At 34.1% G+C, this 27,622-nt stretch overlaps 1 protein-coding gene across 4 annotated transcripts in view; it reads left to right on the forward strand.

Moving 5' to 3' along the window:
* Positions 1-27,622, forward strand: part of LOC118189460 (uncharacterized) — a 504,436-nt gene that overhangs the window by 452,582 nt on the left and 24,232 nt on the right. For 3 of the 4 annotated variants that reach the window (XM_085810424.1, XM_035360062.2, XM_035360063.2), the window contains exons 13-15: positions 10,833-10,946; positions 14,120-14,252; positions 23,280-23,425. In XM_085810424.1, coding sequence (XP_085666550.1) covers positions 10,833-10,946; positions 14,120-14,252; positions 23,280-23,425 — 393 coding nt within the window. The remainder of the gene's footprint in view (positions 1-10,832; positions 10,947-14,119; positions 14,253-23,279; positions 23,426-27,622) is intronic. The other variant, XM_035360061.2, reaches the window with a different exon arrangement.

Here is a 27,622-nt window from a genome sequence, read left to right on the forward strand (position 1 = left end):
AAATCAGTTTAATAAGAAAAAAGATATAAATAAATATATATCAAATTCAATTAACCACTTGCGCTAAAAAGACGTGCCACGCACGTCGAGATGCTTTTGTCTCAAACCGCGAGCGACGTGAACACCACGTCGATAGGCATTTATCGCAAAAATGAAAATAACGTGGTGCACACGTCGCCTAACAACGAGATTGTTTATTTCTCGAGTTACAGCTCTGGATTGCACTCGCAGACGCAGAGCGGCGTAAATGAGACACTTTACCGCTTGTTATATTGTAGCGCACGGCACCGCAACCGTGAAATTTAGTCGTAGCGCAAGTGGTTAACACTGAGGAGATCCAATTTTTTTAAAACTACTCGTGCGATTTTTACAAAACTTGGCAATTTGGCATAATTTGAGTCCTATAATCGAAAATACAAAGGTCATTTAAAAAAAGTCCGATTTTGCGTCAAAATACCTATACTAGAACAATGCTGTATAAAATCTAATACATATCCTAAGTCGCGCTTTCGAGACATGAAAAACGCAAATTGAATTTAGTCAATTGGCCCAGTAGAGCGGAAGATATAAAACAGTCCCCCCCTTTTTTTGTACATTGATGTGCATTTTTGTACATTGTGTACATTGATGAAGAAATAATAATGAAGAGCTTAAAAAAAAGTGAGGATATGTAATGCTGTTCATGTATCTGAACCTCATTGTACACGGGGGAAGACATTCAACAATGGAGACGGCGATGACTTGGAAACTGTCGCAGACGACACAAACAGTGTAATACTTCTTTGGCGATATGAAGCAACTCCAATGATGGAACACAGCAATAACTTTTATTTAATACTCAAAAAAATAGCGACATACAAACAAGAAGAGAAAACATATTCTAACATTTAAAAATAAATTACATTCTTCGTGCGAGAGTTGCACGTGGCACTCGAGTCTGGTTTCAAATATTGCCATTCACAAATACCTTAATGTTCATCTATTTAAATTATTTAAACTACAAGATTTTAATATTATTTAAAGCTGTTACAACCTCTCCCCCAACGGAGAGACTTTTTCCGAAGGGAAAAGTTCTGTAAAATTCGACAGTTTAATAAGCTCGGCTTGCTCATTTGCTTAAAGAGAAAAGGTAACTTATCTCATAAGTTTCCAAATTTCAGGTAAAAAATTTAAAGATTTAAACAAATATTTTTATACCACATTTAAGTAGAAAAAGATGGAAAATGATCAAATTAGTCTTCCTTTTTTTCTTGACGGCGCCTAGATCTCTTCCATGGTGGACCAGTTCCTCGGCTATAATTCACAGCAAAGCCTTTCCTCAGTTTATCTGTGCCTTTCGGATAATATTCAATTGTCATTTGCTTTCGACAATTGTTTTCTTCGTCTATTAGTAGCGGCTTTAATATTAAATCAAAAGCCGAAAGATGATGATAACGCTGCATTGCAAAATGATTCTCAATATTAATTTCTTTACCGTTTTTCAAATTTTCGTGAAAATCTTCCACGTTTAATTCCGGTGATTTAACTTCTTCTTCAAAGATATCTCTGGATGCTTTATTTTCTTCCTTCATCGGTTCCAAGATCTTCTCTTCAACTATTTTTCTTTTCCTCTGAGCTCTACTAGAGACGGCATTAAAATGGTATCACTAAGTTTACGTTCAAGTGATGAACTAATAAAATAAGGCAATTCAATATTAACAGGAAGTAATAACCTGGTATCACTAATATTACGTTCAGTGATGAACTAATAAAATAAAAATACGCACGATTATTCGATCTCGATCGGTGCCTCCAAAATAATTTAGACTGTCATACTTCTTTGGCGATATGAAGCAACTCCAATGATGAAACACAGCAATAACTTTTATTTAATACTAAAAAAAATAGCGACATACAAACAAGAAGAGAAAACATATTCTAACATTTAAAAATAAATTACATTCTTCGTGCGAGAGTCGCACGTGGCACTCGAGTCTGGTTTCAAATATTGCCATTCACAAATACCTTAATGTTCATCTATTTAAATTATTTAAACTGCAAGATTTTAATACTATTTAAAACTGTGACAACAGCAATTCCAGCAGCATTGAATGATTTGGAGACATAGGGAGTAACGGTGGACAACAATAAGAGCAACCAAGATCCAAAAACGAAAGCAGAAATGAAGACACTAAATATTCTAATGTTGGTATTTACTCAGTATTCGTATTGGAATGTGACTTTTAAATTAAATTACTCGCACAGTTTTCCCCTCTCGATTATTGTGATAAAATCAGCAAGAAAGAGGAAATATATATATATATATATATATATGTATATACATATATACACTAGCGGAGGTACCCGACATTTAAGTTAGATTGAGGGTAATACATCTAACAACAGAGAGAACGATACCGCTGTAATCCTTTTCTAATAACGATGAAAAAAATACGATTCATAGTCATACATTTTTCAGTCTGATGCGATATGAAAACCACATAAAAATTTCGATAGAAAAATAACTAATTCTCTCTCATTATATCATACACAATACCACGGAGTTTTTAATGATTTTCGTCTTTCTAATCAAATGATCGTAAAAGCTCGAGTTCCATCCATTTTTTCACCTATATTCATTTTCAGTCGATTAAATGTGGCAAAAAATGGATCATATTTAATCAGAAATCAATAACGCCAACAAACAGACATTCTTCCTTATATGTATAGATATTTAGAACTTACAAATTTTTTATTCAAAAACTCTACAATTCGAAAGCGAGCAATAGCAACACTTTTCGAAATAAAGCATTTTTCCCTCCAACGCCCGAGACTGTTGCCACTCTTAAAAATGGCTGCGAAAATGAGTGCTTTCAGAGTTTTTAATTAGTATATCAGCTGATTAAAGTCGTGCGAGAATGGGAATATTCGAAATGGCTTTCCACGAGTTTCTGAAATCGGGAATAATGTATTTCATGTTTGGCAATGCTATTTGAATTTCATCGTAAAACTTTAAAAAAAATTTTATTAACAAACTCTACGATTTGAAAGCGAGCAGTGGCAACAACTTTCGAAATAAAAGCAGATACACATCTCCAGCTTGCGAGACTTTTGCCACTCGAAAAAATGAGGGCGAAAATGATCGTTTTTCCGAGTTTTTAATTAATATCCCTGATTTTAGCTACTTTGTTTTTTGAGGAAAAAGTGGACGTCGACCTTTACCAGAAAGTTTGGCGACGATAGCTATAGTAGTGACTGAGTTATCAGAGGACAAAACACAAACTTTCTTCTTTATATATATATAGATATATGAAATAATGTGGAAGTTTGTGGCGTCATTTAAACGAATAAAGAAGAATTTTGCGGCCGTAAAGTTCGGTTGAACATTTCTTTTATTCCCAATTTAGTTAACACAGATGAAGCAGCTCAATACACGCCTATTCTTGAAGAACTACATCAGTTCTCTATAGAATTTTTTGAAAACACGTTTGAAGCTTCAGCAGGTATCATAAGCATTAACTATTTTAAGACATAAAATAGAAATAACCAAATTAAAATATCCAATCCTTGGAATTTTACTTCATTTTTTAAATAAAAATACTATGTTTTAGAAGAATTTAGTAACTTTTCAATTAATTAAAGTCTTTTAAATATCTTTCGAAATATTTAAGTTTAAATAAAATTGCCGTTTCTTTTAATTTCTTCATTGAATAATCGCTAAAAGGCCAAATGTGGCAACCCGTTTGTGCAGGGCAAAAATTATGTCAACCTAACAAAAAGCGTGCCTTTCCTTAATTTAATGCGATGAAAACCTGCACTCTTTTTCATCCTTTAAAGTGCACATAAAACGCCTCTTCTTTTATCTCTTGACAGGTTTACGTCAGAATTAATTAGCCTTTCAAAAACATTTCGAATGTTTTTAGGTATCCGAAAAAGAAGCACGGGAAGTCTGTTATTTTTATGCTTCCAGGCAACTGTCGCATCATAATTAAATGATTATGTTTAATCTGGCGCTAATTAACTTGGCATATGAATAATAACATTTGTTTTTAACTTAGCTTTACTGAAAAGAGATAAAATGCTCCGTTCCATGTGCCTGAGGATATGTTATTTAATGTCAGCATTTATATTATTTGGGTGCATCGAACGTGCAGTAGGCACCCACTGATGTGATCACCTTTGTTCATAACTATTTTGATAACTTTAACTGAATGATAACATTAAAGGATGAGAAACATATCCTTTAAAATATCAATGGAATCTAACTAATTTAATATAAATTCTACTGAAACATGTGAATACATACATTCATAACATTTTAATTAGGAAGAAAAATTGACAGCAGACTCACTCTTTTAGTTTAAAGAAACGCTGGTGCGTAGGGATTACTAACGGATGTGCGAGGATGTTAAAGAACGAATAAAACAAGCAAAAGATTTTACACACGCATATATTTTATTTTAGTTTTTATTTAATATAAATATTCATTTAAAATGACCCTGTGAAAAATTTGTCGATGATATGAGAAATAAGATACATAATTTAAGATGTCTGCATTTTTTTCCTAGTAAATGTTAAACCTATAAATGAATTGCCAAGTGTACTCGTACTTTCCTCGTAAAATGTATAGCATTCTGTTGATATTCTTGCTCGTTGGTCAAACCAAACGTGTTTTAAAATTTCTCATGAAAGAATATGTTTCTTATGCCCGAAAAAGGAAACGCATAAATCTTCTGCTGCATAACATCGTTGGTCTGCGAGGCATAAATTCAATTTTGCTTTTTCCGAAATCGTGTTATAAACTACCTCAGTTGATGAAGTATATTTTCGTGAGATGTTCCATGCCCATGAAAACCGCTCTGCATTAGTTAATAATTTGAATTCTAGCCCATATTTTTCATCAATCTATTAACTGATCGTTTCTTAATCGGAGTATGCACGGTATATTTTGCTTTGGTTTCCTTCATCCTCCAGGCATATTATAGAAGACATTATTTCCAGCTTTCAGTATATTTCGAATATTTCTCTTCGGATTGTGATAATTATCTTTCATTTAATTGCATCTTAAGAAGACTTTTTGTACAATTGTTGGAAGCACTTGTGCTGAAATAAAAACTGAACGTTAAATAATGATATTTAACTAAACTCCGTTTTTATTGACGTTTCATTCAGTACCATGGCATTTATTGCTCGTCTTTCAAATAGGGATTCCTTTCAAATTATTATCTGCGAATCAAAAATCCTCATTAACATGTTTTTTACTCGTACTCAGGATTTCTGAAATCGAAATGGCCTATGAACAAAACGAATTTCCTTCTATATAAAGCATGTGATCGTTTGTGGTTCATAAAATAAGATTTCGCTTTTTGCCATTTTGTTTTAAAAATTCTCAATTGGTCGAGTTAAAACTTTATTGTTTCTCTTTGTAGTCCTTAGATCTATAACAGCAGATTTGAGTTGAATAAAATCAAATAATTCGTAGGCAGACGATATTTCAAAGAATGCAAATTGATGTTGCTACGAAACAGTCTTCTCGGATTCTTTGGGATTCATTCTATTTCGTTCTTGCTGAAATCAGATGAATTCTTTTCTTACAATCTTTTTATTTTAAATCGAATTCTAGAACATAAATTATTCTTTAATCGCTAGAATTAATTCTTTTCCAGTAGTGTCGTTGTAATAAACGTACTGTTTATATTCTGATATTAGATGTTTGCCAATGTTCGGAGATTTTTTCCCTCTTTCAAACTCTTGAGATTTGATTTCCTGTACACTAAATTTCGTTTTTCCGAAAGTGTGGAATTCGATTACGATGAATTCCCAAGTGTAAGGACCATTCTATTAGACTATTTGTTTTATTTTCCTGACTCTGAAGATCGTCGTTTTTCGATTTCGTTTGTCGTTTCGACCGTCGATTTCTTCTAGACGTGTTATGAATCCTTTCATTTATGCTGTGTGTTTTTCTTTTAAGTTCTGTGTAAAAATCAACCTGTCATTTTTCCAGAGGGCAGAGGGTTGGATGAATATTGTAAAAATCATAAATTTATTAAGAATTCTAAGCTAATTATAAACTGTATTTAAAAAGGTATTGTATAAATGATTTTAATATTTTATATCAATAAAAAATTATGTTTTAGCTTAATTTTCACAAAACCCGAATAGGTCATGTTTTCAGAGGGTCTTCTTTGTTTAATTTTGGTATAACAGACATACAAACAATAGTATGTGAATAGTTTGTGCCTACATAAATGAAAAAAAAAATTCATTATTTTGTTTCATTTTAGTTAAAACATTCAATTAAACTGGAATTTAAGTAAGCATTGTTTGTTTAAGCAAATAAACATTAATATGATTTTTTAAGCCAGTCAGCAGTTTTTTGTTTGCAACTACAATACGGTCTTGAAATACTTTGTCACGTTACTCGCATTACCTTGATGGTTAATGTTTTATTTTCGTTAATAGTATAGTTACATTCTTGGTCGATGCAGGAATCTAGTAATGGCCGTGTGGATAAAATCGCGGAAAACTGGTAGTTACACACGATCTCAAATCCCGGCAAATCCTGCATGAGCATTTTCGCCGTTTTTCCTGTGCATACTATTTTATTTAAAACATGCAATTAAAATAGAATTGAAATTCCATTTTAGTTGAAACATTCAATTAAATGGAATAATTAAAATGGAATTCAAATTCCATTGAATTAGCGTTAACCGTGTATACAAGCCGCTTTCCTCAAGAAATACCTCCGCGATGGCATTCCTTCCTTAAGCAGAGTTGTCTCAAGAGTGTGCTTTGCCGTAATCCTGTAAATCCAAATCTAAGTCTTAAAAAATGAATAGTAATAAAACAAAACAACAAAAAGCAAAATTACATTAAACAGTATATTGTTTTGTTATAAGTGTGATTTTTTACAGTGGAGTGCATTATTTGTTCAACAACGACATATCGATATTTTACATATTTCAGTCCTACGCCTCAAATTATGCCAAAGTGCCAACTAAATCTTTAATCTAAAAATCGTCCAAATAGTTTTTAAGAAATTAGTTCTCGAAATCTTAGCTCCTGAGTGTTAATTGAATTCGATGTATATTTAATAATATGTCTTTTTTTATTTAACTTACTTGATTCTTTCTTGCACATTCCGAAATTTAGGCTTAATCCAAATAAAATTCGCACATTTTCTTTATGATTTATTTTTTAAATTTGTATTTTTTAGTAATTATCGTGAATTTTACGGAAAACTTTTGAATTGTTAAATTTTCACCATCACCTTAAAGTAGATGTATTTCTAGGCACACTTGCAAAATATTTGAGTGTTTTTATTCAAGACTTCCCAAGATATACGTAAATTTAGATAAGGACGCGCTTTGAATTTTGGTTATTAACAATAATAACGCCAAAAGTGGTTTACACACTTTGTTGTAATTGCTTGAAAACTCAACGATGCACCTTTTTTTTTGCTCGTACGCAATGAAAGGGAAAGGAAAATAGATTATCATAAATTAAGAATTTCGCCAAGTGAATTAGTCTTGGCGCAAACTTAAGAAGAATATGCCAAGATAAATTTTTTAATTTCTCGGTAATTTTCTCATTACGTTTTTCAAAATTTAATATTTAGGCATAATTTGAGTTGTAGATTCGAAATAGGGGAAAAAATTGGTATGTCTAGAAAAAGTCCCGATTTTGTGTTAAAATACCTACGCTAGAACAATGCTTTATATAAATATAATATATATCCTAAGTCACGCTTTCGAGAGATGAAAAACGCAAATTTAATTTCGTCAGTCAGCCCAGTAAAAGGGTAGATATCAAACTGCCCCCCTCACTTTTGTGTGTGCAGAGTGTATTTATTTACGTGTCTCTTGATATTTTTATATTGAATTAGTTAAATTCTTTTACTGTTTTGAAAAATTTTTGCCTCATCGTTTAAAGTTATCATTTGGTTAATGTAATCAAAGTAGCATTGATACGTGAGCGCATTAAGTCGCGCCTATTGCAGATACAAGAATTATACGATCCAATTATTATATTTCTATCAAGTAATTCAGTTTCGCAAATTAAATCAACATACTTCAGCTTCGCCTTGAATTAATCGATAAGAGCTCAGAAATCTCAAAAGCGAATATACGGTACTCTTTCACCAAATTCATTTATCCCGTTTCTTATTAAAATAACAAAACATACTCTACTACTACATCGCGGCTTCGAATGAAATTATTCCAGAGAGAAGTGTTTTTCATCTGAAGGACAACAATTTTCCTCTTCGTTACCATGGAAACCCGACAACTGTTTTTGTTGATGCCGCTGATATAGCTTTTTCCTGTATTTTCTCAGTAGTTGGCATGTCATCCGCGAAGATGGCAATTTTATTTCTTTGCTGTTGTCACTTTTCCGGAATATTCTGTAATAAAATTAATGTATTTTAATAAAATGATGAGACAGCAATTACGGGCAATTCAGGAAGAAAATGTGAAGCTCCTTTCGCTTGCTTAAGACATTTCAGTTATATTTTAATACCTTGATCCATTAATTTTTGACAATAGTATCATACCGTGATCAAATTCAGGAACAATAAAATGATGGTTTCTTATAGAGGTTCCAGTCATTTTTTTTTTAATTGATAGAGCTAAGAGAAGCAAAATTATTTTATTATCTTTACATGAAAAAAGAATACAATTAAAAGATGTGGGAAGATTTTATTTTTTAATAATAAAAAAAAACAATATATTACACCCAAAGGGGCGTTTCTTTAACGTTTTTGTGTGTCACTTTTATTTATTAATTATCATGTTCTTCGCACTTTAATCACATAAAATTCAGTTCAACAGCAATATCACAAAATATTTAAAAAGAGCGTATCTTTAGAATTTCCGATACACAGTCTCGCGCGCTGGAGATAAAAATGTTTTTCTTTCCGTGCAGTTCTGCATTGCTCGCTTGGAAATCGTTGAGTTTGTTAATCAAAAATTCGTTCAACGTTTTACAAAATATGAAATAGATAATAAAACAAACTCCAAATTTGGGTTTCCTGATGCCCATATTCGAGTGCAGAAGTACGTTATTCAAAATTTTATGTCTCTAGGTACCGTTGTTTTTACACAGTGCGAGAAACATCCATGCATTCAAGGAAATTCTTCATTATTTGGTTTCTTTAAATATAACACATGGCGATAATGTTTGATGGCTACAGTTTGCAAAGTGAATCAAAGCAGAAAGTAAAACAATGCAAAATACCGTTTTGAGACTAATAGCCCTTTGGGTCTAACGATTCTTTGGGCTATAAAAAAAATGCAATCTCAAAACTTTGGCTATCTTTCTATCTATTTTTAACTTTTTTTGAAAGAGTTAAAAATAGATAGCTAAATAAATGCAAATAGAATATAAAATAAATTAATAAGTAATAAAATTAACATAGTCTTCAGATTTTATATTACGCCTAAAGGGGTGTTTTTTAACGTTTTGTGTTTTATTTATTTATTAAACATCATGTTCTTCGCTCTGAAACCATAAAGTTCAATTCAACAGCAATATCACAAAATAATTTAAACGGAGAAATCTTTAGAATTTCCAATGATATTTCTCGCGATAATAATTTCTGATAATAATCTCGCGCGCTAGAGATAATTTTGCTTTTTTCTCACCCGTGCAATGTTCCCATTGCTCGCTTTGAAATCGTTGAGTTTGTTAAAAAATAAATTCGTTAAAGTTTTACAAAATGTGAAATAGATAATAAAACAAATTCCAAATGTGAGGCTTCCAGGTTCCTATATTCGAGTAAAATACTAGGTTCTTCAAAATTCTGTAGGTACCATCATTTTTTCCACAATGCGAGAAACATACATACATTCATGCAGATTCTTCAATATTTTATAAGGTGTTTCTTCCGTCTTTTTAGCGTGCCTTTGTGGTGTAGTGGTCAGCACGATCGACGCGTATTTGAGACGTCTGTGGTTCGATTCGCGGGGGGCATTGCTCAGTTTTCATCTCCCCTGCTTCCAAATAACCTAATGTTTGTACCAGGCCCACCAGCGGCCGAGCGGTAAAGTCGCTGAACACTGGTAGTTCGGTCCGAGGTTCGAATACCGCGAACGGGCTGGCTGCATGGGCGTTTTCGTGGTTTTCCCCATGTGTAACGTGTATACGAGCCAGTTTCCCTTAGAAAGTCCTCCACGAAGGCATCCCTCCTCTTAGGCAGATAGCCCTCGAGGCTTTGCCATAATCACACACACACACACACACACTTAATGTTTGTACAGTGGCGGCCGAACTTAAAGGTCGTGAATGATGATTCTTCACCACCAGGATTTGGCAATTGGGTCCCCTAAAACCCCAGTCGCCCTTTAAAAGGGGGTATATAAGGTATTTCTCCCGCCTTCTTAGCATGCCTTCGTGGTGTAGTTGTCAGCACGCTTGACGTGAATTCGAGAGGTCCGTGGTTCGAGTCTCGGCGAGGGCATTGTTCATTTATCATCTGCCCTCTTTCGAAATAACCTAATGACTCTATAGTTTAATTTCTTTAAATATAATGCAGGTATGTAATATTTGGTGGCAACAATTTAAAAAGTGAAACGCCGTTTTTAGTGAAAAAACGCAAAAATCCAAAACGAAATTAATAGCCCTTCTGGGCAAATTACCCATTTGGCTAAAAAAAAGGTTTTTATACAATAACATCAGAACTACACGAATAAACCAATAATATCTAAATCGTATCGAAAAATTACCTACTCGGAAATTACGTGAGGAGCTGTCATACGCGATTAAATGTGGCATGTCTTAGTACGCACAATATACGCCGTAATCCATCTGTACTTGTAATATCTGTAAATCTAATTTTTTATTCTATTATTTTTCAGCCCATCAATCTTGCTCAGTTTGGAGAACTGGAGAGTGTGGAAGTGACGCGAGAGGATGACTTCTCTTATAGAATCAGGATAAGGCTCCGGCATCCGGAAAAAGAGGTAAGTCTTGTAAGTGCCCTCGCTTTTATTTTTCGAAATTATTACGTACAATTAGTACAAAATATTAATTTCATTATTAAAACTTATATAGCACAGTTTATATCAATTTTAATAAAAATTTGACTAAAGAGAGGGTGGTGTTGGCACATTTTTAGAACGACCTCGGAACCGTTTAATTATTATAGAAATTTTAAAGAACAATTTTTCTAATGTTCTTCTAATGTTCGATCTGAATGTTTTCTAATGTTCGATCAGAATCGAATGTTCGATCTTTCGTTTTGGACTATTAAGTCTGCGGCTTGATTTCCAGAATAGTAGGGTGTTTCGTAAAATATCCAGTGGTACTGATTTCAATTTCTTTTCCACTACTTTCCAGGGTCCATCCTGGTGGGTTTGCCTTTAGAAAGAGCTCTTCTCTAGAGACTAAAGGCACTGTAGTCCGTCCATAGGTGAAACGTGAAGGGACTTTGCAGAAATACGTTGAAAAGTTATATATGCAATATCTCTATCAGTCTTCATTTTTTTCAACGAATACAGTGGCACTTTCCGAAGTATGACTTGTTGCTTTGTCTGGATGAAGTTTCTTTCTTTGAAAGTCATTGGAATAAAGAAATGGAATTTTTTCTGTAAATATCAGCCGTAAAACGTTCTTTTGATAGTACGTTGAGTTGATTTTAACATTTTTTCTTTTTTTCACTTTTCCAGCTTTTAATTTCCCGCTATAAGAGAATCCTGAGAAAATTATAAACCCTTCACTGAAACTTTCTTTGCATTCGTGAAGCCACATTTGACAGTTTTTTTTTCTTTCGTTTTGGATGATAAATATTCCTTTTATTGTTGCAGTCGTTTAAGTAAATCAATGCTTCGTTAAGAGTAAAGACGTATTTCTATTTTTCCATGCTAAATAGTTTGCATGCAGAGTCCTACTATTTTTTCTGCGTTGATCCACATGCCTTGGTAAACGCTGATGTATATCATGTTTTCTAGCTTTTTAAAGTGGTAAACCTTGGTTTATTATTTTGGGTTTATTATTTTATTTATTGTTGCTATAAATGTATTTAAAGAATCTGCGATTGATTTCTGCGTCGGCGGATTTTCTCTTGTTACTAACGATTTAACGTTAGATTAGAAACATTAGAAACAATGCGGACCTTTTTTGAGTGCACGTTTGGAGTCTTTTGTTTTCCCCATATAGAAGTAATATTGACGGATTTCTCTCCCCCCCTTCCGATTAATAATGCTGTTTATTTTTACTTAAAAATTTCAATACCATACATTTCGTAACGTTTTTGAATAATTGAATAAGAATATGTCTCTTTGGACATATTGAAAACTATGACATTTTGAAAGAAGAATGAATTTAAAAGTAGCAGAGGATATTTCTCATTTAAAATAGTAAGTTGTTGCCAGAAATTTTTATTCCAAACCATTTGCTCTTTTTTAAAATTTTTTATCGAAATTGTTCTAAAATTGTGTAAACTTCCTCTGTATTTAAAAGAAGAATTCGCTGATAGCTAAACACTTTGCTACATTATTCTTAAATATAATTGCATATTTTACTTTAACTTGTTAGAAATTCTTGTAGAAAACTTGCTGCTGGAAGGTTTATTTGTGCATGCATATGGTATTTAAATTTTGCAGAGTTAAAAAGAATATGCTAGCAAAACTGAAATCGCTTAATTTGAAATATTTTAATGGGCTTCATTTTAGCGCCTTCTGTTCGAAATTTCTTTCGTCCTGCCCCCCTCCAAGTCTTTAATTGAATAATAAATATCCTGACTTTCAAATTCGTATTTGGAGTTATATTTGAATGCAAGTATCTGTCTATAAAAATTAAATTCTTACGCTTTTAATGTTTTTTTTAAATTTTAATAATTGGTTTTTTAACAATAGTTAGAACTTCCATTTGGACATTCTGCTGATGCTTGTACAATATATATATAGATATAGATATATTATATATATATGCATATATTGTGCTGATGCAATATGGTGTTCTGCAATTTACATACGATCCCCATCAATTAAATAATTGAAGTAAATATTATTGATATAATTATTTGTTTCAAATCTTGCACCCTCTGGAAAATACTTTACGAACGGCCGTGAATTACTATTTGTTATTATCATTTTAGATTTTTTTTAATCATCTGGATACCTAGTTCAAAGACAGTCATTCACCTCCATTCGAGGACGGAGAAGATTCAGATTAAATTGAACTACTAAAAACTGTGAAATTGTGCACACGCGTACAATACTGATGATGTTCTTAAACGTTTCTGAATTTTTGTTACGATGTTGTCCGATTTTGTACTCATGGGGAACGTGGTTAAAATTATTTCTTTAGTAGTAAGGCGTGGAAAATAGCTCCAAGTATCGAATTTCGAGTAGATATTATTCCTATACTTATAAGGAGCAGGACTTCGCGTAATGTATGTTTCACATAACAGACGGTACCTCAAGAACAGGTTTCGTTCAATATCTTAGGTATCACTGCACTTGTAAAGCTAAGACCGCGTTCCCCGTAAAAGGAGTAAATCATATAAAAATGTTTCCGCAGTGTTAAACGTGTTTCGCATTTAACCCTTAGCAGGAAAAGTCTTCGTTAACCTGCTTCCGTAAAATAGCATCTGAAATTCCATATCAGATTCATAATAATTTCTTCCCCCTCGTCCATTAACGAACTAAGAAGTGTGAAGATTTCAAATGATACCGTTTCTAGTTCTAACAAAGAAGCTTCCATTAACCCTTGAGTGTATACTAAGCCACTTTTAACCTTAAAGAACCACAAAAGAATCCTTTTACTACCAATATGATGCATTTAGGGAAACCCGCCTTAAGCTGCTGTGTACTTTAGGAGGAGGTTAGAAGCATTGTATGGTGATGTCGGCCATTCGGGCAGCCGTTGTTCGTTTGAATGATAGGGCGTTTCGGGCGTTTTGGCCGTAAAAGTGTTAAGGATTTTATGGAGGTTTGAATGATTTTGATGGCATGTGAAAAAAAATTAGACTCATTTTTCGAAGCTAAGAAATTTAACTTATCTAGTTAACTGATTTAGAAATCAAAATTTATTTAATTTAACCAATGGAAAACGTTAATTTTGAATTATGAAATCGAGTAAACAAATTTCTAACTTAACATGCATTGTTTGTTCTGTAATTAACTGTTCTCCATTTCTACAGTGCCTAAATATCCTGATGGAGGACAGGGAAACGGAGGAGTTCGTTCTGGTTCTAGAAAGGTATTACAGTCAGTTGATAGGAATGGAACTTCCGGTCGATTGGGAAAACAGGGATCCAGAACCTGTGGAAAGAGGTTTGTATCTTTTTCATAATCTCCCTTTAATGTTTCCATTTTCAGCCACTTTGTACATAGAAACTATTGGGTCTTTTGAAGAGAAAACATAAAATATCTCTGTGTCTTTGCCGAGATACGACCCTGGGATCTTCCGATTATTAAATGGACATGCTTAACATTTACACCAGGAATGTTCGTATGGTGGAATGCAATTATTTCTTTGCAATCTGCTCCACTTAAAGGCCTGCCGAGGAAAGGTACGAAATCCTGTCTACCAAATACGGGTGCTCGTCCACTACACTTTACTATCTCTGGCGCCTTATAACTATTATTATTATTATTTTAATTAGGAAGCATAAAAAATTCAGACTTGCACTTAGCGAGATTTGAACTGTGAATCTTCCGATTGTTAGCTGGCACTTAAACCATGAGAGCACGTACGTGAAGATACGCTAATTATGTATAAATACCTTCAATAAAACGGTTTATGCGATAAAACAATTCTACAAAAAATAGAGGGTCATCTTTAAGTCATTAATATATTATATTTTTTAAAAAGATCTGATGTGGACATATCTTGATTTCCTTGTATGGCCTATTAAATTATACACATTTTTTTGTTGCACTACGTTTAAACTTAATTCCTCGAATTATTCTAACCTGAATAACAGATACCTCAAGGCAAATTGAAAATGACATCAAAAATTTCAAAATTTGAAATTAAGTATCCCGGTTAATTTTTTTCCGTCTGGGAGTCAAACTTCATCGTTTTTTTCCATAACCAGTATAAAACTTCCTAATAAAAAAACTAAAATATAAGAACTATCATATGTAAGAAGCGGAGGCCACATTAAATATTAGACTTTGTTACTTCTCGAAACTAAATTTTAAAAAAATATTTTCGACCGATAAAAAACGGCAAATTAAAATTTAAAATAATAATAATAATTTTCGACAAATAACGAAATCTAACTTTTAATGTGTTTTTCTGGTTCTTATACTTTATACTTGAAGTAAAATTAGAAAATTTTGACTCCCGAATGGCAAAAGTTCACCGAAATATTTAATTTTAAAAAATTTGCAGTTTTTGTTGTCATTTTCAACTTGCCTAAAGGGATTGGTTAATTAAGTTTGAATAAATAATTCGAGGAAATAAGTTTAAATCGAGTGCAACAAAACTCAGTAGGAAGTCACATGATGGCCACATCAGATTTTGTAATGTGTCAAAATTGTTGGACCGCCCTGTATTACGGTTTAAAGTTAAAGATATCAACGTACGTTATGTGATAAATGTCTAGCATGTTTATGTGCTGGATGTTTTGCTTCCTGGCCAGATTTATTGAAATAGAAATTTATCCATTTATTATAAATTCCAATAAAGCAGTGTTATTTGACGTTCATATTAATTTAGATTGCAACATTTCCATTTGCATGACATTTATAATAGCGAACGATTCATGCTGTCTCGCTTGCATTATGAAGTGACACCGAATGTCTGATACCCTTATTTCGATTAATCGATTTCTAATTTATCATAACTGGTGTTCAATACATCAAGCAGTTCGTGCAACTGTATAGATTGAATACAAGATTAGAATTCCTGTTTGTCCAGTCAGGTCATTTATAGGAACTGCCACATCTTTCGTAGCAGTGTACCGAGTGACTAATGTTTTAAGAATTTACTGTTTATTAATGACCGAACTTGATTAATGACAAATACGGATCAGTTTTATTGCATTAAAAATTAATTTGCAACAGATGGGACTGTGTAAATTTAAAATGCTAAAAAAAACTTCAGTGCTTAAAAAGTAATATTTGTGTTAGTGGTAGAACGATTTAAATTATATCTCTGTTCTCTGTACTACATTTTTAGCCCAAAGCTACGTTAGACCCAAAGGTCTATTAGTCTCAAAACGGTATTTTGCGTCGATTCACTTTTCAAACTGTTGCCATCAAATATTATCACAATGTATTATAATTAAAGAAACTAAATAATGAAGAATCTGCAGGAATGCATGAATGTTTCTCGCATTGTAAGAAAACAACGGTACCGAGAGCCATTCAATTTTTAATAACATAGTCCTCCAACCGAACATGGGCACTTGGAAGGCCAAAATTCCAATTTGTTTCATAACTTATTTCAAATTTTGTGAAACTCTAACGAATTTTCTATTAACAAATTCAACGATTTCAAAGCTAGCAATGGCAACACTATACGAAAAAAAAAAAACATTTTTATCTGCAGCGCACGAAACTATGTATCGGAAATTCTAAAGATATGCTGTTTCTAAATATTTTGTGATATCGCTGTTGAATAGAACTTTATGTGGTTTTAAGTGCGAAGAACATGATATTTAATAATAAAAATAAGTAACACACAAAACGTTAAAAAAAGGGCGTAATATATAATATGGAAGCTTTCAGATTTTCTTTCTTTTTCGTTTTGTTTCAAATGTTTTCAATAATTAATAAATTAAATTATTCATTATTGCCAAAAGAGCTCGTGTGCAAAGACAATAATCCCTTTTTCTATTAATTATTTTTTTAATTGTGTACTAACTCTACTAGATATGTTTTTAATTGTCACAAGTTTAAAAATTACTTTAGTAAAATCTGAAAGATCTAAATATTATAGTTTTGGGAAAGTTTAATTACTAATACAGGTGGGCGCGTCAACGGTTCATTTAAACTCGTATTTTAAAAAACACTCCACACAAGATCACAATGGACTGTATCACTAATTTATTTTTTATATAGACAACCGAATAATTTACATGCCTCGGCGGCGTCTCAGAACACACGCAAAAACAAGCATTGGATCATCTCGTGGCACATTTAGAATATAAAATATTACACATTTGTTGATTGATGGCGCTTCTCGCATCAACAACAGAATCATGCATAATGAATGAAATATTTTGATAAGTATAATTAATAAGCAGATAAACTACGCAATTGGTGCCAAATTTTATTTAAAAATAAACACTGGTGGTAAAAGTTCTGGAAACCTGCGCAAACGGGGGGAGGGTGCGCTAAGAAAGTATTCATGACAAACTGAAGTTGAACTAAATCGCTGTATTTATAGAATCGGATTAGAACCGTTCTCTCACTGAAACGAGTCAGTTCGTTTTTATGCCTCACCGCTAACTAAAACTAACTTTGATAAATAAAATCTGAAGGGAGCGGTGAATCAAGAGCGGTTAAAGAAAATCGAGCGAAGAGGGAAAATAATCGAGTGAGCCGTTGGATCGGAAGAATCCATCAATAAAACACTGAATCCTTGATTTGGTATCTTTCAAATGTAGTTTTTACATTCCCTAAATCCTCTTTTCTATACAGAACTAAAAATAAGATTTTGAAAAAGTTAATGGAAATGATAAAAATTAACTCAGTTTTAACCTGGGAGATAAACATTCTTTTCTCCCTGCAAATGGGAATCTAACTTTCCTGGCATGTTTCTATCAAGAATTCCGCTCCTTTTTTCCGGAATCAGGTTCTCACTTAGTAAAGTGAAGGATTTCGTCAATATGAGTAGCAGATCTCCATTCCTGGCATGCTTCCAACTACAGCTGCCCATGAACTGTAAAAGAGCAACAAATCCTTTCTCTGGAATTGGTGTGAATTGGCTTTTCCCATTGGTGGCGAATTTCGATTGAGATACTCTTTCTCTATCTTTGTGGCAAATATTGACTGAGATAGTCTCGCAGATTCGTTAACGCTTTTTCTGGTACTGAATAAAGCAACTACCTTTTGAAAATTTTCATTATTGTTGTCACTGACTCTAGCAAGCTCCCAACATCTCATGTATATCCACCCAGTAGCACACAAATTTCTGCCGTTCCAGCAAAAGTGAACATACTGAGCGTTTGTGAAATATGCTTAAAAATAAAAAATAAAATAAAATAAAAGTCAACTACTTACTTTGAAATGAACACGTACAATGAATTAATATTACGGGGGGGATTGAAATCTTTCAGATTTTACATTGGGCCCAAAGGGGCGTGTATCTGACGTTTTATATGTTACCTTTATTAATTAAATATCATGTTCTTCGCACTTAAAACATCAAATTCAACGGCAGAATCACAAAATAACTTTTAAATGAGCATATCTTTAGAAATTCCGATACACAGTCTCGCGCGCTGGAGATAAAATTTTTTTTCTCCTTTCAGTGTTGCTATTGCTCGCTTTGAAATCGTTCAGTTTGTTAAAATCAAAAATTCGCTAAAGTTTTACAAAATATGAAATCTGTACATGTAATAAAAGAAAGAGTCTGTGTGTCTTTCGTACCAAATTTTATTACATTAAAATAGAGTAATTAAATTTTCTTTTTTAGCCCGAAAGGGGTTACTCAGAAGGGCTATTAATTTTGTTTCGGCATTTTGCGTCGAAAATTTTAAATGCCCGTTTCACTTTTTAAATTGTTGTCACCAAATATTATTGCACTGTGTTATATTTACAGAAACTAAATAATGAAGTATCTGCATAAATATATGAATGTTTCTCGCATTGTGATAAAACAACGGTATGTACAGTCATCAAATTTTGAACAGCGTAGTCTCCACCGAATATGGGCATCTGGAAGCCCTAATTTGGAATTTGTTTTATTATCGACTAACAGCTACGCGGCCAGCCTTCGTCTGGCTCTTAAATGTAGTGGAAAAATGCCTGCAGGGAACACCAAACGTTAAATTTAAAAACTGCGCAGAATTTTACTCCGCAAAAAACTGCACAGAATTATCGTCATCATTTTTCCAAGTGGCAACAGTGCTGATTTTCAACAGTCAGCAGTCCAGTATACAATTGAATGAAAAACTGTTGCCAAAACCACATTTCTAAAAGAATGAAACTATTCACAATGATGCGATAAAATTAAAAAAAATCTGATTCGAATTTTGAAAAAATCGCTTCGAGGTGCACTGGCTCTTGTTTAGATGCACCTATATAAGGAATTTCGTAGCCCTGGGTGTATTAGTGTAATAGTTTCATTCTTTTAGAAATGTGGTTTTGGCAACAGTTTTTCATTCAATTGTATACTGGACTGCTGACTGTTGAAAATCAGCACTGTTGCCACTTGGAAAAATGATGACGATAATTCTGTGCAGTTTTTTGCGGAGTAAAATTCTGCGCAGTTTTTAAATTTAACGTTTGGTGTTCCCTGCAGGCATTTTTCCACTACATTTAAGAGCCAGACGAAGGCTGGCCGCGTAGCTGTTAGTCGATAATAAAACAAATTCCAAATTAGGGCTTCCAGATGCCCATATTCGGTGGAGACTACGCTGTTCAAAATTTGATGACTGTACATACCGTTGTTTTATCACAATGCGAGAAACATTCATATATTTATGCAGATACTTCATTATTTAGTTTCTGTAAATATAACACAGTGCAATAATATTTGGTGACAACAATTTAAAAAGTGAAACGGACATTTAAAATTTTCGACGCAAAATGCCGAAACAAAATTAATAGCCCTTCTGAGTAACCCCTTTCGGGCTAAAAAAGAAAATTTAATTACTCTATTTTAATGTAATAAAATTTGGTATTGGCTGCTTTATTTATTATGAATTTTTAAAAGTCTCGTGTGCTTATCCACCCTGTATTATTTACAGTGTTTCGAAAATTTCGAGGTGTAACAATCTGCGTAATTTTCTGTTATGATTCTATTCCTGGTATCTCTATTATAATTCTTCCCCAGTTATTTTCGAAACCATGCGACAAAGAAAAGGAATTTTCTTTCTAATTTAATTGCTGCCATAAGGCATAAAATAACAGTCCGTAATAATAATTAAAAAACACGCAATGTCGTTTCAAATGGAAAGAAAATCATGCCAAGAATTTGTGATTATTTCACTTCTCATTATTATCGTAACCATCATCGAATAACTTTGCAGTGAGTGAGAATACTGTTTATTCAGGCTCCAGTGGCTAGAGCTTGTTAGCTTTGACATTGACATTGCTTTCTCAATATTTCAAAGAAGAAGATCACGCGTTTTAACAGGAATAACTGCAACCTTAATCTCATTCTCATGATTTCTTCGAATTCCTCACATTTTCAAACACCGATCGTGAATATTTTAGAAATTAATCAGCGATTGTAACATTGTTTCGTGCACACCGCAAAGGAATTTTTCATTTTTTCTGCTCCTTTTTTTAAATTTAAAATAAAAATTAGACTACAATATTTAAAACAATACTATATTTCTATGGTTCGGGACTCAAAGCACGGAACTATTTTTTTTCTAGCTGAATATGCTGACCACTTACACCCCAAGAGTAAGCACGGGATAGTGCAATGATTTTGCTTATAAGCACGGTATTCATGTTAACATATTGAAAACATTTTTTTGCTGAATCACTCTAAAAATCTTTATTATGGCGCCTTTTCAATCCCAACTTTTCAAATTTCTATCTGTAAAGACAAGAACAGGGAAAAGTGGTCAAAGTGCCAGAAATTCGTTTGTGACTTTACAGGCATTGCTTCGCACTACTATACCCATTGTGCGCACAGTAGGTCCGCATTAAAAGCCTGTATACTGTGATATTCACATATCTTCTTTTATATTAATTATCATTAAAAACATTTTTTGTACTGAATACGCAGTAACACATTGATTATATAATTACACGATATACAAAAGTTGCAATGATCTTAAATGGTTATATTATTTAGACATAATTACATTAAAATCCTCAGATCTCTGTATAAATCACAGTATTATACAACATCTGTATACATCTGTATAATCACAACTCGTTACGGCCCAAGGCGATGGCTTCTGGAGTACCTTTGCAAATAAATGCAATTACCTCGACAACTTCGTTAAGAAAAACTGAATAATTAAGAGGCAAGCATAGCTAAAGTAAAAGAACGAGGACCGTTAGGGGTTTAAATCCAGAGATGAATAAGAAGTCCACTCAAGGGACGAAAACTTCCTTCATCTTTCAACTTCACTTAGGTAGGGGTCAAAGACCTCCAGCCGCAGCGATTTTGAAAGAGAACGAGGTATCAGTTAAACTCATTAGGGTTAGCCGTTTAAGTTTAACGGTCACTAATTGCTACCAATTGGTATAGTGATGCTTAGAATGTACTAGCCAGCATCATACTATATAGGGTTTTATTTTTAGCCCAAAAGGGCAATTTGCCCAGAAGGGCTATTAATTTCATTTTGTCATTTTGCATTGATTCACTATAAACGGCGAATCACTTTTTAACTTGTTCCCACCAAATAATAGAGCCCAGTATTATATTTAAAGAAATTAAATAATGAAGAATCTGCATACATGTATGTATGTATATTTCTCGCATTGTGATTAAACAACAGTACATAGAGCCATCCATTTTTTAATAACGTACGTCTTCTCCAGAATATCGGCATCTGAAAGCTCAAATTTGGAATTTGTTTTATTATCTATTTCATATTTTGTCGGACATTAAAGAATTTTTGATTCACAAACCCAACAATTTCAAAGCGAAGAATGGCAACACAGTACAGAAAAAAAAATTATCTCAAGCTCGCGAGACTGTGTATCGGAAATTCTAAAGATAAGTTCATTTTAAAATTATTTTGCGATATTGCTCTTGAACTGAATTTTATGATTTAACCGAAAAGAACATGATACATAAATAACGGTAACACGCAAAACTTTAAAAATACGCCCCTTTGGGCGTTATAAAGTCTGAACTTTAAGATTTTTTTTTTATTGTTTGTAAGTACGTATTAATTTACAGTTCCTTTTTCTTTTATTAGTACCGCACTTGTTATGCAAATTTGCAAGATTGTAAGATTTACCAAGTTGTTCTTGTACTGGTATTCAAGATTTGAAATGCATTAGTTTCGATGAACTTATCTCTTACTTATAAAATGCTTTACAGTGTTACGGTATGGTATTTTTAGTAAATGTTGTATATAACAGTGTCATGCTTTTATATGTATATCTTTGGGAATGAGTATTTAAGCATTTTAATGTGTTTTCAATATTGTATAATCTCCCTTTAACATAGGTTTATCATTTACCTGGGAGGACTGTTCACCAGGGAAACGGAGCACCCAGACCCAGCTTAGAATTGCCATACACGGTTAATAGCCCCGACCCCTGGAGACGATCTAAGAAGGCATAACCTACCCGGTCAACCCTGAGGGGATTATGTTCACATAGTCTGGATTTATGTACGCAAAGTCAGAGGTGGATGGCCACACATCCACCAATAAAGAGAAGAAAATGCAACGTAGTCCGTCCCGAAGTGCTGACCAAGGGAAGCCAAACCCCTTAAGGACAACCTTCGTAATCTAACCAACCATGTAGCACCCGCATAGCCAAAGGGGCAGACGTGATAGTACCATATGGTCCTTGCCGAGCCTGAGCATACCCCCCAATAAACGGAGATTCTATCTTGGATCATATCTTTGCTTCTGGCTCCAACTACCAAGAGTTCTAACGAGTAATTAATCATTATACCAGAGGCCATTAAAATTTCTAAAAACTAGAGGTGCAGATACGCAACGCCCGAAGGCGAGAATCAATATTTGAGTAAAACTCTAAGCGTTTGTGAAGCAATTGATGGCAATAAGTCAATGATAGCAAGTAATTATAGGAATAGGCAAATAATGGAGATTCTAGTCCTGTGAAGATTGATTTTATACCCCAATGGTCGAGACTGCCTAATATAGATCCTAGCCAGTAGCTTCACGATTTTTACCAACGTCGACCCCCGAGTGGGGTATCTGGAAAGACAGAAGGCCGGTGACATGTAATCAGTGGGGTCTTTTTATTACGGCCTGCCTTCTACCTAAAAATAGTTGCTCTGTGTAATCAAAACGGCTTTACAGACGTTTCAGGTCTTCTGAATTTATGTAAAAGGTTTTTCATTTTTTGTGTGTTCATTAATGAAATTCTGCTGTCACCTCCTACACAAGGGAAACGTTTTTTTTTTTTTTTTTTTTTTTTTTTTTTTTTTTTTTAACATATCGTGTATTCTAATTCAGAAATTTTCTACTTAATTGTATGATCAGCAGAAAATCTAAAGAAACGTTTATTTTTCAGTTCCAAGCTACCACAGTCGACATATCGTACAGGATGCTCCCTGGAATTACTGCCCATCATCATCACCTCAGAAACAACCTGGAGGATTAACTACAGTCAAGACCATTGATCTTTCCATACCACCACCTCCATACATACCATGTGAGGTAAAGAATAAATGCTTTTCATTTTGCAGGAATGACAGATCCAAAGTTAATCATCTTAAAATAAAACTGTTTTGTCGTCTTGCATTTTGGGGACGGATTATAGCGAGAAGGTTTATTACATTTGTAAAATAATTAGGTTAAAGTAAATTAAAAGTTCTAAATCTGGCAAAGCGACAAGAAATATGCATAGGGAGAAGACAAGATAATTGTCTATTTTATTTATACTGTAGGTTTTCAGGTTTTGCTATCAAATGCATTCAACAATGACAAATAGCAAGTAGAAGTTTCTTTCCTAAGTGAACCAAGTGATAATAGAATATGCAAAATGCCTGCGAATTATGACGATGCACTATGAGAAAAATGGTAATAATATCCCACAAAGAATTCGAAATGTACTAAGAGAATGTACCGAGTTAGCAAGAAAATAGTTTCGTGTGAAATAAACTCAATTTATTCTATAGAAAAAATAAACTTTAATCTCTCAAATATCTTCCATTTTGTTCGATGACTTGTTGCCATATTTCTAGAACCTTCATGATTACGCACTCGTAGAAATTCTGGTCTCTATCAGCAAAAAAACTCAACCAAATGCGATTTGAGGTCATCGTCTTTACTGACATTTTTAGCATTTACGAAGTTTTGCAAATTTCGAAATAAATTATAATAACGTAGTGCAAGGTCGGGGCTATATGGGATATACGACAAAACTTGCCAACCACGCTTCAATAATTTCGTAGGTGTTGCTAAAGATGTATGACGCCCTTACATTTTGGGTGGTCGAGCACGATTTCTTTGCGAATTGCCAATTCTGGCCTTTTCTGTTTGATTGCTTCCTCCAATTTCATAAGTGCCAGCCAAACGGTATAGTGATTAGCGTCGCTGACTGCAGTATCGAAGGGCCCGGGTTCGAATACCGGAGGAGGCATGGATGTTTGTAAATGTATAGTGTCGGTGCGGCATGGCGGCACTCTAAATATGCAGCGAGCCGAAGTGCTCTCGTGTGGTTTGGTGGAAGGGGAGAGGGGTGGGAGACTCTCGGAGCCGTCTAACCCCCCCCGGGGGTGCTCGTCATGAAATTTGATGGCGGAATTGAGCTAAATCGCACTGTCACCTGTAAGGTGCTTCAAGCTATTGCCAACGGCAGGCATATCTTGCGCTCCTTACCACGAGAAATTTCGTGGGCGTGGGCTGATGTTACGTGTCAGACAAGTGAGTATACGTAAGAACAACAATAGTTTCATAAATTGTTGGCAATAAACATCTGAGTAGATCGTTTGCTTATTTGATAACAGCTCAAAATACACAAAGGCCTTTGTAAATTCCGCCAAATTGGCGGCATGATCTTTTCCTGATGCAATTTATCTTTCGATATGATTTGTGTTCATTTATCATGCTTGGACCATGACCTATTTTGAATAAGTCATTGTAGACGATCCATTTCTCATTACCAGTGATAATTCGTTTCAAAAAAGAGTCGACTGCGTTATGTTTGAAATGCGTATCTTAAAAATTGATTCGTTGTGTTGAGTGAATTTCTTTCAATTCATGTGGAACCCTGATATCGAGCTTCTTAACGAGTCCTAGATATCTTATGCGATTTTCAGTTGTTGTGTGATATATTTAACCTTTTTGCAATCTCTTGCAGAGTTATATGACGATTCCATTCGATTATGGCTTTAAATTTGTCATCATTAACTTTCAGGCGGTCTTGTCAGAGCGTTGGTCACCTTGAAGAGAAAAATCGCCAGAATGAATTTCTTTAAAAAATTCTGACACATGCGTTGTGTTAAGCAACCAACACCATAAACTTCAAGTATCTCTTTATGAGCCTCAACCGTTTTCTTGCCTTTATAAAAATAAAAGAAGTAAAACATGTTGAAAATTTTTATTTTTGCACCCCGTGTTAAAGGTGACCGTAAGTTAACCGTTGTAAACAAAAATACACGGAGTTTGTTTCTATAGCAATTTAAAAAATGTCAACTACCGAATATGAAAAAAAAATTATAAGATTGACAGAAGAATAACAAAACGAACATAACGCTGTCTATTTGTGCAAATCGAATTTTTTTCGCCAACACTAATAACAGAGAATGCCTAATTAATTATCTACTTATCTACTTGTAGAAGTTACTTCTTTTTGATGGCAAACCATTATCTTTCCTTAATTCTTATTGTGGACATACGATATCACAACAAAGGTCAAAGTTAAAAATGTTATTCCTCACAACGTGTGGGATTAATTTAAAATACAACAACGCAGATTAATCCCTTCTTGTAAGCAGCAGCTTACTAGAACTTCGCAGTAGAATATACTTTAATTCGGGTAACAATTCCAATAGCTCTGCACAAAGCTACAACAGTAACTGTGTTGGATCAAGCTCAACTAATTTTACCTCTTACCAACCTTTACAACGTGAGTCGTTTATGTCTATTCTCATAGAAAAATGAAATTCACATAAAATTGTGAAATTTTATACTGTGTTACGCAAAAATGTTTTTAGCTTTCTAAATCTAGGTTTACCAGACACCGATATTATGATGGTTGATGATATGGTCCTTGTGTCCCGGCCAGTTGGTCATTTTGTTCGATTATCTTGTGAAATTATTCTGAGCCGCCTTACCCATAGCTGTTACCCATTTAACACCACCCAGGAGGCAGGTGTGAATTAAGGATATCACGGACATGAGTAACATTGCCTTCCATTGCGTAACTTTGAACTTTCTTTATAAACAAAACAAAACAATCGTTTTTCAATGGATCCATTCACATGTAGGTATCGTCGGTAACGAAAAGGCAGACTCACTTGCCAAGAGAGGAACACTTGCGCCACAAGACAGCAAATTACTTCTTCCAGAGGCACTTTAAAAGCATATTTTTTGAGAAATGATTGGATGCTCTTAAATCTGACCAGGCAGCAGAATCAACAGGCAAATCCTGGGCTAACATTCAAGACACATGGAAAATGTTTGGTCAAAAACCCCGTAAATAGGCTGTGGCAAACTTCAGACTGCAAACAGGTCACGATTGCATAGCACATCATCTTAATAAAACAGCCATCCTTCTATCTTTAGTATACGCCAAATTTTCAATTCGGGCATCATGACTGCAGAACATCTTCTTATATGCCCTGAACTAGACAAAAAGTCTCAGAAACGTGGTGAGATATGTAAACTATATTGAAATAGGAGAGCTTTCATGAACTCCTTGTAAAGACTATATCCCTTTTGTTCCTTGTTGTTTAAATTTTTAACGTTTTACTCTTGTTCCTATTCATTTATTCTGATTCTTACTTTATAAATGTTTGCTCCTTTTTATTATATATCTTTGTTCTTGTGTGACACTTGAGCTGTTTTATATGTTTGCAGTGATCGTTCCAATAAAGCGATATGTAACAACATCTTGTAAAATTAATTTTAAAAGCACCAAATGTACACAGCTGTTATCATTACAATCCTGTAAATGTTTACAGAAGTTGATGACAGATGACTTTCTTTCATCGAGCTATGAGAAAACAGTTTTGGTGTAGTAGAATCTTTTATTTAGATTATAAGGTATTTCTCCCGCCTTCTTAGCGTGTCTTCGTGGTGTAGTGGCCAGCACACTGAGCCGGTATTCCAGAGGTCCGTGGTTCGATTTCCGCCGAAGGCGATTGCTCATTTTTCATCATTTCTGCTTCCAAAAATATACCTAATATCTCTACAGTGGTGCCCGAACTAAAAGAGCGTTGAAAGAGGATTCTCCAGACCCAGGATTTGTCGATTGGGTCCCCTAAAACCCCCAGTCGCCCTTTAAAAAGGGGAGTATAGTATTTCTCCCACCTTCTTGGCGTGCCTTCGTGGTTGTAGTGACTCTGCACGCTGGGCCCGTATTCCGGAGGTCCGTGGTTCGATTCCCGGCGAAGGCGGTTGCTAATTTTTCATCTCTCTTGCTTTCAAAAAATCCTAGTGTTTCTGCGGTGGCGTCCAGGCTGAAGGGGTTGTGGATGATGATTCTCCGCACCCAGATTTGGCGATTGGGTTCCCTAAAATCCTCAGTCGACCTTTAAAAGGATAAGTATATAAGGTATTTCTCCCGCCTTAGCGTGCCTTCGTGGTGTAGTGGTCAGCACACTGAGCCGGTATTTCAGAGGTCCGTGGTTCGATTCCTGGCGAAGGCAATTGCATATTTTTTAATCTCTCCTGCTTCCAAAAAATAGT

Source organism: Stegodyphus dumicola, chromosome 2 (genome assembly GCF_044657685.1).
Source record: "Stegodyphus dumicola isolate Sdum_Otavi_A_Nest chromosome 2, ASM4465768v1".
Lineage (NCBI taxonomy): Eukaryota > Metazoa > Arthropoda > Arachnida > Araneae > Eresidae > Stegodyphus > Stegodyphus dumicola.